The 12,067-nt window shown below is 44.9% G+C and overlaps 1 protein-coding gene across 8 annotated transcripts in view; it reads left to right on the top strand.

Moving 5' to 3' along the window:
- Positions 1-854: 854 nt before the first annotated feature.
- LOC135197822 (zinc finger Ran-binding domain-containing protein 2-like) overlaps positions 855-12,067 on the top strand; it is a 210,659-nt gene continuing 199,446 nt past the window's right edge. For 5 of the 8 annotated variants that reach the window (XR_010310667.1, XR_010310668.1, XM_064224964.1 and 2 more), the window contains exon 1: positions 855-1,009. Coding sequence is in view for 4 of the 8 variants with exons in the window: in XM_064224964.1 (XP_064081034.1) it covers positions 957-1,009 (53 nt within the window). In the remaining 4 variants the exon portion in view is untranslated. Of the gene's footprint in view, positions 1,010-1,150; positions 1,249-1,329; positions 1,926-12,067 lie in introns of those variants that run through there. The other 3 variants (XM_064224968.1, XM_064224966.1, XM_064224963.1) reach the window with 3 other exon arrangements.

Below are 12,067 nucleotides of genomic sequence, written 5' to 3'. Positions count from 1 at the left end.
ATATATATATATATTATATCTATATAGATTATTAGATATATATATAGATATATATCTATATATATATAATTATATATAATATATATTATATATAATATTGTTCTCTCGAGTTTTTAAAGGCCTACCCTTCCCAGTTACCCCCTTTTAATTCGTGAGTCTGTCAAGGAGGTTTAACCTATACTTGGCGTTTGTTAATGTCTCCTGGGGAGCAGTATACTTCTGGGTGTTCCCTACTGCCTCGACACTTCTTCGAAAATATTTCCATTCTTCCAGGTCTCTGTTTTTCATATAGGTCTAATTAAATCTCATTTTGGACCTTTCTCGTGATTATCACAAGCTACTGGACTTCTGCTCTTTTAATTTACTTGTTTTTGCATATATTAATATATATATATATATATATATATATAGATATATATATATATATATATATATATATATATATATATATATATATATATATATATATACAAAAACAAGTAAATTAAAAGTGCGGAAGTCCAGTAACTTGTGATAATCACGAGAAAGGTCCAAAATGAGATTTAATTAGACCTATATAAAAAAACAGAGACCTGGAAGAATGGAATATTTTCGAAGAAATGTCGAGGCAATAGGGAACACCCAGAAGTATGCTCCCAGGAGACGTTAACCAGGAGACGTTAACAAACGGGTAAATGGGAAGGATAGGCCTTTAAAAACTCGAGAGAACTACATTTGGCAACGTCGTGGACAACACTTAAATCGCCTGAAGGAGCCGATAGGGTATAGTAAATGAATGACATTCTTTCAAAGAATCCCAAAAAATAAAGATTTCCCATTTTCTTTCATGGGAAACTATTAAATTTGGGCGCTCCCTCACTTCCAGGGACATTCATATTTGTGTTCGATAGACGGCTTCTGTCCCTCGTCCTGTGTAGGATGATGAAGTAAAGTTGGATGTTTTGGGTAATTCAACGATGTCAGTGAAATATAAGCCTTCTGAAGGTGACTGGGTCTGCGCTGAGCCAAAGTAAGCGAAAAGATTGTTCTGAATCAAGAGCAGATGTAGCCTTAAACCCCTCACTCATATAGAATGTCCCGTTCAGCTTCATGTTTCCTCCCATCCCAAGTTAGCTACTACCTAGGTACCTACCCAAGCATACTAGGAGTACCCAAAGTCAGCCTTGTCATTTTCTCACTTTATAATGTAACCTGTGGTCTGCCTGCAGAGGCCAAGGGTCAGTCACTTGAGTGACGTTACTTATAGAGGTGGGGTAGGCCATGTTTTCGATAGGTAGCTTACTCATAGGCGTTGCGTATTAGCCCTAACATAGCCCAATAGCTAGGTAGTAACTTAATCTTACGACGGAGTACCTAGGCTGCTACTGGATTTTTAAATTTTGGTTTAACTTTTGAATGGGGTTTGAAATTTATTTATATGAATATTATAGTAACAGCCGTTTTCCCTCTTTCCTTCAGTATTCTGTAGGGGGTTAGTTCCGTCAGTGCACCTCATTCAGAGCAATGTATGCATTAGGCACTTAGTAGGTTCTTTGCAACTTCCCTTCAGCCCCTAGTTGCAACTAGTTTCATTCCTTTTACTGTACTTTCCTTCATATTCTCTTTCTTCCATCCCTCTCCTAACAATTGTTTCATAGTGCAACTGCAAAGTTTTCCTCCTGGGGTAGTTTGCATATCAGCGGTACCTACGCAATTACAGCTCCTAGTATCTACCTAAGTACCCAGTTGATCTTAACCCTGAGGCTAGCGCGCACAGTGAAACAATAGGGTAAACAACTGACTGGACTAACCAAGCCACTGACTACCGCGTTTAAGGCCACCCTCCGAAAAAGTACTTTTAACACACCCTGACACCGGAGATGGTCATCAGTCATGAGTTGTTGGTGGCGAGAGGAGGAGCTTGAGACCTTTACTCTTCTTTCAAAGTAAGTATTTTATCAAAAGTTAGAAATTAAGGCCATAGGGTAGAACATCACAGCAGGCCAAGCAGGCCACCTACCATCAATGCAAGCCACCCTCCGAAAAAGTACATTATAACGCGTCCTGACACCCGAGATGGGCATCAGTCGCGACTTGTTGTTGGTGAGAAACGGAGCTAAAGACCTCTACTCTCCTTTCGAAGTAAGTATTTTCTCCAAAGTTAGAAATTAAGGCCAAATTTTAAGATTTAAACAGAGGGTACTGAAAACGGTCTCAAACGTAGTGCAAATCTCACCAAAACGCGTTCAACATTTTTACTTACAACTCGAGGTATTTAGAAGATTGACGCCATCTCGATGTTTACGGAGTAGCTTGTGTCAATAAACTAACCATTTCCTGTGATAAATCCGCACACCACTTGTACCCACAGACGCTGGAGCACTTTTATCACAACAATCGAAACACGATTTCTCATCAACAACAAGCCAGGCGTAACAGCTGTTGGGTAGGAAAGATGACGAGAAGCGTGCTCTTGGCTAATTTTTAAATAAGTAGTAAAACATCAATATTTTACATATTTATGATGATTAATTTGAAAATATTCGTTATTGAAAAAGTAACTCGACTCTGACTCAAATTTAAGTAATTATTTTTCTGATTAGAACGTTCTTTCAAGTTCTGTATTATGACGTCCGACATCTTGACTTTCGTACCTATTGTAAATAATTGCTATACTCAACTGTCATTGCAGAACAGTTTACCAGTTATTCATGCAGATTGTTATCAGCTATACATGTAATTGTTATTAATCGTAATGCGCTTATATATCTTTATTATTTACTTTTTGGATATATGAAGATGTTTTACTGCTGGATTATCGCCGTAGTGTGACGCAATCGTTTTCGGTCCCATGGGCCTCTGTCTGTTTTCGCACCATAAGAAATTATGGGGCCGAATTTGCAATGACCAGAAAGTCGTTAAAAGAGAAAGTTAGCATTGAGGGGCATATGTTTTGACTGAGAAAAAATTTATTCAATAGCTAGCTTGTAAAAAATACTTGGTTATAAAAAACTTGATTGACAACTAAGCAGCATGTCTACTATGGGTTTCAGAGACAGTGCAAGCACGTTTTTTGGGCAATACCTATTTCTGTAACGAACACTCGTAACAGAACGAGATTTTTCTTTAGTGCATTACCCCCAGTGCCGTAATTTATAAGGGTATCGTGAATCACTAATCGTAAAGAATAACTACACTTGTCCTTGTACTAATAGACCAAAACTCCATTATCCAGAAATGGATAGGAACACACCAGTAAACAGCTCCACCTACCCTCTCCCCCCACCTCCACCGCCACCCCTGTCCTTCTTCCTTCCTTCACCTTCCCTTCTCTCTCTCTGAAAGTTGTTGCAGTTTAAACTTATTTTCTATGATTTTCCATCTATCTATCTAATAATAGTATTTACATTGGTGGATATATCTAACGATTCACTCGGTTGTTACCTGCCCATTGACCGATATATTTATACACTGATCCACTCAACTCTCTCTCTCTCTCTCTCTCTCTCTCTCTCTCTCTCTCTCTCTCTCTCCTCTCTCTCTCTCTCTCTCTCTCTCTCTCTGTTTCTTTTATCGTAATTCGAAAAATGAACAAGAAAATATATTTCATACTTGTATAGCATTAATTAAATACTTCAAGTTTTTAATTCAGTCGTAATGATGAATGTAGGTGCATCTACTAGTGCTCGCAAAAATAGTTAAGCAGGACATAGGTATGTAAAATTTAAAAAATGAGAGAGAGAGAGAAGAGGAAGAGAGAGAGAGAGACGAGAGAGAGAGAGAGGAGAGAGAGGAGAGAGAGAGAGAGAGAGAGAGAGGACGGAATAGGAAGGGACATTAAAATACCTGGAAATGAAAATCCCTATAATGCAATAATTATAGCCTCAGGGTTTGTCTCGAAAACCATTCAAAGGTCTGTCACACAAGTGTAAAGTTGTTTTGAAAATTTGGCAGACATGTCTCCTCATAGCGTATAGTGTTGCTGATGAATGAGGTTGTGTTGTTTATTGTTAATTATTAACCTCCTATATACCCTACATGGTTGGGGGACCCTTTGTGAATGCTGGTTTTGTGTTGGGTAAATATTTTGGAGAGAGGTTGGGAAGGAATCCGTGCGTGCGCTAATTTTCATCACGAAGACATGTTTAAACAATAATAGCCACTTGATTTATGTTTCATTTTTATGACAATTTGTGTGGTTTATGTATGCTCTAATTTTAGTTTTAAAAATATTAAAAAAATTTTCATGCACAACAGTTTATATTGCAGGTAATAAATATTATATTAGTTAGTAATAACGAACATGGGTACATCACGTAGGGCAAAGGGATGGGCCCACTTGCCCCTCACCCGGATATGGTCATTTCAGCGAGTGAAATATGGCTCAGGTTTACTATGTCAACTGAACGACTTAAGGAGGTTACAGATTCTTTAGTAACGAACATTGACCCTCCAAACTGGTATAAGACCATAAACAAAACGTTGAAATTGGTGAAATTAGGCTATGTATTGGAAGTATATATACATAAATATTAAAAAAGCAATTTTATCATTATTGCATTACTATGACAACTAGAATTCATGGAAACAGTTTATAATAATGGAACGGCGTATGTGTGAAGCCTCCACTAATGTGGCAACGATGATTTTGCCATTCTTAGCATGCAAACATTAAAGCATGCAAACATTAAAGGTTACATTTATTTCTGGCATAACGATTATTTAAGAAATTCAAAATACTAATAAAGACTGAAATCAATGAAAAGTGCTAGCAAAAACAAAAAGCAAAAAAAAAAAAAAACGTAGTCGTTCCTCTATGCACTTTTCCGTATTCGTTCCTCTATGGTTTTCGGCAGCCAGATGTACGAAAACGTTAGAAACATTTGATTTTATCTACGTTAGAAATATCTGTAATTTTTCGGGGTAATTTGGTTGCAAAAAAGGGATATATACATGAATTAAATCAAAATTTTTAAATAACAATGTAAATTTAAACTAAATAACGAGTAAAGTAAACAGTTTAGGGAATAAAACTGCAGTTTCGTCGTCTGTCGTCGTCTGTCGTCGTCTGCTGTTTGTAATTGTGTTTATGGCGCGCGCGCTTAGAAACCAGGAACAGCAACGGGTTTAAAGTGCAATGTGGAGTGAACTGAGACCAAAATGTGTATAATAACAATCAAATAAGCACTGTGGAGTTTCAGTTGTGATGGCAGTAAGGATAAAAACCGCCGATTACAAGGTAAGAATGAATTCAGTTCCAACCATAACCCCGGGAATAACAAGTTTCATACTTTCACTAATATAGGCAACAAAATGTTGTTTTATTGTGCTGATTACAACTGCAATCTTGAGTAAGATCAATAAACGTTACATACATACGCTAACATTGTTCAAATGAGTGCTGGGAAGGCTGGGGAAAGATGGTGGCCGTCACTGATGAGAACCGTCCATGAAAATCGTAGCCGCCATATTGGATTTCAAAACTGCCTTGAAAACATATTTTACGAAGAGCTCACACTGCTTATTTAGTTCGTATGGGGCTTTCATATATCACAATATGTTGACGAAACTTCAGTCTTTTAAATGGTATGCTTAGAGTTGCAATTGTATTCATGTTTCACCAATTAAATATCGAGTGAATAAGACCCGTCTACCGTGATGAGGGTTGGCCTGTTGTGATGTTTCCCCCTATTTGAAGATTAAACAGAGGGTAATGAAAAGTGGTCGTATGCAGTGCACACTACCTCCATAACGCTTTCGAAATTTTTACTTACAACTCGGAATATTTATCATTGCTGCATTACTATAACTAGAATTCATGGAAACCGTTTATAAATGCATTGGCATATGTGTGAAGCTCCACCAGATTGGCGACGATGAGTCATTTGCCGTCGTCTGCTCGTATGTACTTCAGAAATATAAGTAATTTTTTGGGGTTAATTTGGTTTCAAAAAGGGATAATAGACACAAATTAAATAAACATTTGAAATAACAAAGTAAAGTTGAACTAAATAATGAGTAAAGTAAACAATTAAGCTTTGCACCTCATAAACTGTACTCGTGTGCTGCCCGTAACTGTGTTTGTGGAGTGAGCGCTTAGGAACCAGAAACTGCAACGTAGTTCAAGTGCAATTTGGAGTGAATTAAGACCAAAATGTGTATAATTACAATCAAATAAGCAATGTGGAGTTTCAGTTGTGATAGCAGTGAGCGTAAAGCCACCGATTACAAGGTAAAAATGAATTTCAGTTTAAACTATGACCCCTGGAATAAAAAGTTTCATACTTTCACTAATATAGGCAACAAAATGTTGTTTTACTGTGCTGATTACAACTGCAATCCTGAGTAAGGTCAATAAACATTACATATATACACTAACATTGTTCAAATGAGTGCTGGGAAGGCTGGGAAAGATGGTGGCTTGGTTGTGGTTACGAACGGCACATCACGCGGGTGCCACCATATTGGATTTCAAAACTACCTTGAAAACATATTTGTTCCGATACGTAATACAAACCATCGGTCCTTTAACAATAGGAAGTAGCTAGCGGCAGCTGGAACGGTCGTAAGCTTCGAACAAGGGGAGAACGGTAGTTAACTGCTTGTCCGATCGTCGCGCGCCGCGCGACTGGGAGGTAAACAAATCACTTTTGCTTTCGGCCGCGGGTGTGAAGGACGTGTTCGTCATCGCTCTCTGCCCGCTTCATCGTCGTATGCTTTGTTTATATTGTGTTTTCTACTAATGGTTTGTTTGACTTGAAAATGAAACTGTAAGTACACTGTTTTCATTTTCATTACTTAATTATGAACCCTTGAATTATGTCTCGGTGCCGAGGACGGGCGCGCTCGCGCCGAGTCATGATTGGGCGAGGTGTAATTGAAAATGTAAGTACTTTTTTCATTATATTTTTGCCCTGTGCGTTCGTTACCGAGAGTGTGATTGCGCTCGGCACGAACTTTTAAGTTTGTATAATAGAATGCAATGAAAGTGGATTCGCATTGCAATATTCTTTTCATTTCATTTATTGATTGCATGAATTTAATTGGATCAATTTTCGTTCTTACCCGGGAATTGATCCTTACGATTTTTATGTGAAATGAAATCGCAAGTGCAGTATTCTGTTTCATTTTCATATATATTTTATGATAGCATCATATTATGGATCAAGTTTCCGTTCTTACCCGGGAATTGATCTTTTCTCCTTTAAGTTCTATGAAGTGAATCGCAAGGGCAGTATTCTGTTTCATTTTCATATTACTTTGCACTGCTGTGCGGGGGTGGGGGAAGCGAAGGTCTGCCAGGAAGTCGTCGGAAAGCTCCCGCGACTCCCTTGGTAGCCGATTCTTCGTCTTCCTTCCTGCCCCCCGCTCAGCTTCTTCATTGTATTTTGTATTTGGGGTCTTCCTTGCGTTCGGGGTGGGGCATGTCTTCCCCCCCCCCCGTGCGTGAGGGAACCCCTCTTACTAATCTATCTATGTTACCGCAGGTGCTACATCCGTGGGAGACGACCTTGGATGTAGATGTAGATCCTCACGAGGTTTGTACTCGTTGTCGGGGGCGAGAGTGCTCCCGCAACGAGCCCTGTGTAACGTGTATGCATTCGTCAGAGGCGCAGTGGGTGCTGTACGAGGACACAAGAAGTCATCGGAAAGTCCAGTGACTCCTTTGGTAACGGACGTCCAGTTGTACTCGGGGTCTTCCGTCCGCTCTGGGTGGGGTTCTCTCCCCCCAGGCGCGAGGAAGCCCCTCTAACTAACCCGACTGTTGCTTCCGCAGGTTTGCCATCAGCGAGGACGACCTGGAACAGGTGTGGGAGTCGCTGGGACTGCAGGGGTGAGATTCAGCGGTTGGCGGGGTCGGCAGTGGTCACTCATGATACGGTAACCACTACAACAACCACAATCTCGACACCAGCATATGAGATGTCACCGCACCTGGTGTACACACCACATGTCATGTCGGTAACACCCACGGCTGCAATCCAGAACCAATTCCTGCCGTGCCAATCAGGACGGTACCACCGCCACCTGGGTTTCTTTGTATTGCCGACCCCGGACTGCCGCTGCCCAAAGAGTACCCCCCTGGACCCTGCCGCCAGTGCCGAGGATGACGGTAGCGGCCGACAGGACGCCTGTCTCTCCTGTGGTACCTGCCGTGCCTGCCGTACCTGTTGCTGTCCCAGCCCGCTCATTCCCTTTCAGATCAGGTGCCTGCTGCTCATTCACTTTCAGATGTTTCCTGCTGTTCCTGGACCTGTTCCTGTTGTTCCTGCTGTTGGTGATGCTGTCACAGTCTCAGGTCTTTCCGGACAGTGCAGTCGGGCCCTGTTGCTTCGGCAACTGCCCCGGCTCCCTCCTGGATGGAAGACCTGACGCCTGTCCTGCGGAGCCTGGCGAAGAAGAAGAAGAAGAGGAAGAAGGTGTCGTCGTCGTCTTCGTCGTCTTCTTCGTCGTCCGCTGCCTCTCCTTCCCCTTCGACTTCTAAGGCCAAACAGCCGAAGAAGAAGAAGGTTGCCTCCTTCCCCCCTAAGAAGACTCCTTCGGGATCTTCTAAGGGCCCGGCTCGCTCAGGCGAGCTGGGGAGCTCTTCTGCTGGTCCTCCTGTTCCTTCGGGAACGGGGCCCGTCGCTTCTTCTGCAAGAAGAAGTCGACGGGGACCAGAGGGCACCAGCCTCGGCTGGTGCGTCCTCACCTGGTGCTAGCGGGTCTGCCGCTAAACCAGGTTCCGTCTCGGCCGCTTTCTGTTCGCGAGAAGCACCGAGTGGACGCTCTTCCAAGAAGACCGTCCAGCCAAAGTTTTGACGACCCAGAGCTCGCTCGCCGTCAAGACAGCGGCGCGGAGCAGAAGACTGGCGAGAGTCCGTGCACACAACTCTCGCCAGGGGCCAGTGGACGCTCTCGCAGCGATCAACTGGCTGCTCGGGCTAACGTGACGGTCGCTGATCAGCCACGGGTTGAGGCGAGGAAGGAGTCCCCGCGGCCGCCGGTACCAGCCACGGCTGGTACCAGCGACTTGACGCGCCGAGAGGACGCTGGCCGGTCTCGACGCGATACAGAGCCTAGCAGGTCACCCGTCCGCCGCTCCCGATGGGACCGGGCGGAGGCGGTGACCAGCGGCAGCTCGCCTGACGCTAGAGATCGGTCTCGACGTCTCAGCCGAGCCAATCGCCCCAGGCGAGCGGTAAGGCTAGGCCTGCTGCTCGACCGTCACCGCAGGTTGACGATCAGCAGCAGCCCTCCACGCACGCTGGTCCTGCCAGCGAGCGAGGGGGGAGCGTCAGGTCTGCCTCTCCCATAACGGTTGAGGCGAGGAAGGGGTCCCCGCGGCCGTCGGTACCAGCCACGGCTGGTACCAGCGGCTCGACGCGCCGAGAGGACGCTCGCCGGTCTCACCGTGACAGCGAGCCTAGCAGGTCACCTGAAGCCGCTCCCATCGGGACCGGGCGGAGACGGTAACCAGCAACAGCTCGCCTGACGCTAGAGATCAGCGTCGACGTTATTCAGCCAAGCCTCTCGCCTCAGGCGAGCGGCAAGGCTAGGCATGCTGCTCGATCGCCACCGCGGGTTGACGATCAGCAGCAGCCCTCCAAGCACGCTGGTCCTGCCAGCGAGCTAGGGGGGAGCGTCAGGTCTGCCTCTCCTGTACCTTCAACCTCCTCGGGCTACGCCGGGAGGAGCGAGGTACCTATGAGTGATCGCGAGAGGTGCGCCGCTCGCGACCCCGCTATGACGCCGTATGGACCAGGCACGGTTCTAGGACCGACCAGGATATACGCGCAATTAGCTGGAGGCGACCGCATGGGGTCTGCCGCTCTTCCTCCTTCTGAAGGAGGAGTATCTAGGGATCTATTCTTGTTGGAGGGACTGGACGGTCCCTACTCCGCAAGACGCGGTTACTCCCGAGATACAGAGCAATTTGCAGAAGTCATTAAGCTGATTCGTCAGCATAATGACCCTGCGGAAGGATTGCCGCTCCCACCAGCAGAGCCCACGTCTCTACTCGAGTCGTTTTGGGGCCCGAGAGGGAACCCAAACCGACGGTGGGTCTGCCGCGATCGGAGCTTGCCGATTCTGTCTCGAACCAGTGTCTCTCGTCTCCGGACAAGAAGGCTCTCTCAGTTCTGGCCGTCGATCAAGCTACTTCCACCTCCTCTACTGCGACAGCGGCGTTTTCTACGTGTCTTCGGACACCGTATTTAAATACTCCTTTGGTCCTCCTGAGAGGTTTCGACCTCGACGAGGACTGGAATGAGTCGGAGGACGGTTCGGCTCTCTCCTGTCAGGTGTCGATCAGCCCCACCCACCCAGACGACGTTCACAGTGGCGGCAGACCCTTACCTACAGTGAGAGTTCGTAACTCTCCGCGGGAAAACGTTTTTCCTCCTGACGATACGTTTTCCCAGACTCTGAGAGGCCATCGCCGCAAGGCGATGGCTGCTCCTACTCTTCTCCAACTGCTAGTTCCACTGGGAAGGCGAGCGAGTATCCAATTCCTTCCCCATTCCCTCTCTCCTTACGGCTACGAGGGAAAGGGGAAGGATCCTACAGAGATTTCTTTGTAGGATCCCACGTTCGGGACTGCGCTACCGGGGGACCTTCGGTCCTACCTGACGTAAGCCCCGGTCGTTGAGGAGGAATCCTGCTCTATTCTCGATTTCTACGGGAATAGAGGACCACCAGCCGATATCGTTTGACGAATTCGGTGGGGGTTTCGCAGACTGCTTAGAATTCTACGGAATTTCTAGCGCATTCAGAGTGTTCGAGTTTTTTACGATCTCAACACTTACGCGAGACCACGGTCCAAAGTGAGCGAGACGAGAATCCCCGATATGTTACACGATAATCGGGAACCTCGCCTATGCTCGAATTCCTGGAATTCTAGCATTATGAAGAAGACTGCTGCTGAAGAAACTTATCTCACGTAGGCGACCAACCTGGAATAGAGGAGATCGGACGGGAATATCCAGTTTGGCTTGAACTATCGTCTTAGTATTCTGTTCACCATTGAAGCTTTCCTTCGAGGAAGACTTCTCCTTCACTCTCTTTGATAGAGAACGAAGATGGTCGATCTCCAATCCTTATTTTGTTTTCTTGAAGGAAAGAATTTAGGATGGAGATCGTTGTTCAGAATCCTACAAATATACTACGTATATTAACCTCGCGACATGATTCTGCTAAGCGTTGAATTGTCCGAGGGGTAGGCGCATATCCTAGTTATTCTACGGATTGCGACTTAGACAGAAGTATTCTAATTGAACTGCAACTCGGGGTTGCCTGCAACCTCCCAGGAGTTTTCAGTTTCAATTTTATATACTTATGGTTTTGTCACGACAACACCATTTCAACTTTTATATTTACCGAATTCGTTTCGCCTAAATATAATTGCCCGAGCATATCTTTTATGCTCGGTAGTTCTAGCCGAACGCATTCCTTCGTGGAATAATGGATTACCTGGCAACTCAGGATGACGAGTCAGCAGGCTCAACCACTGCGTATTGAACTGCCTGGTAGCAGCTCAGTATCAGCTGGGCCTCCGAGATTCACGGTCATGTATGTCTCTCTCTCCCCTGCTTGATTGACTACCGAACCGTATCTCTGCCTAACAATCATGGACTTAGGTCTCTGATTAACGGGGATTCTCGCAATAATGAAGGACCATCTACTGCGGTGACGCTAGATTCCATCGCCTTCGACATTGCGAGAATTTTCACAGAGATATCTCTTGGACTCTTTCATCTTTCTGTTTACCGCACGGTAACAGAAGTCTGTACAAGTCTCCCGCTGCATCGCACTGCGATAATGCGAATGATTTTGCAGACATCTGAGTTTGTCTTCAAAATATCTCGTATTCGTAGGTGTACAATTGTTCATTGTTCAACCCGAATTACGAGAGGTGTCAGAAGACATCGCCTACTCTCCGACCTGACAGCTCTACCTCCAAATGTTCAGCCCATGAGAAGCAGTTCTTCAGGCGGCTTTCACCTGTGTTTTCATTACCGAAGAACGCCCCGCTTTCATTGCAACTACGACTTCTCACCGGACAGCAATGAAATAGCGGTTAGCGTTTTCAGTCATTTGTAAGCACAGG

The sequence above is a fragment of the Macrobrachium nipponense genome, chromosome 21, assembly GCF_015104395.2.
Source record: "Macrobrachium nipponense isolate FS-2020 chromosome 21, ASM1510439v2, whole genome shotgun sequence".
NCBI lineage: Eukaryota > Metazoa > Arthropoda > Malacostraca > Decapoda > Palaemonidae > Macrobrachium > Macrobrachium nipponense.
The sequence above is the reverse complement of the archived record's forward strand: the minus strand, read 5'-3'. Positions and strand labels throughout refer to the sequence as shown.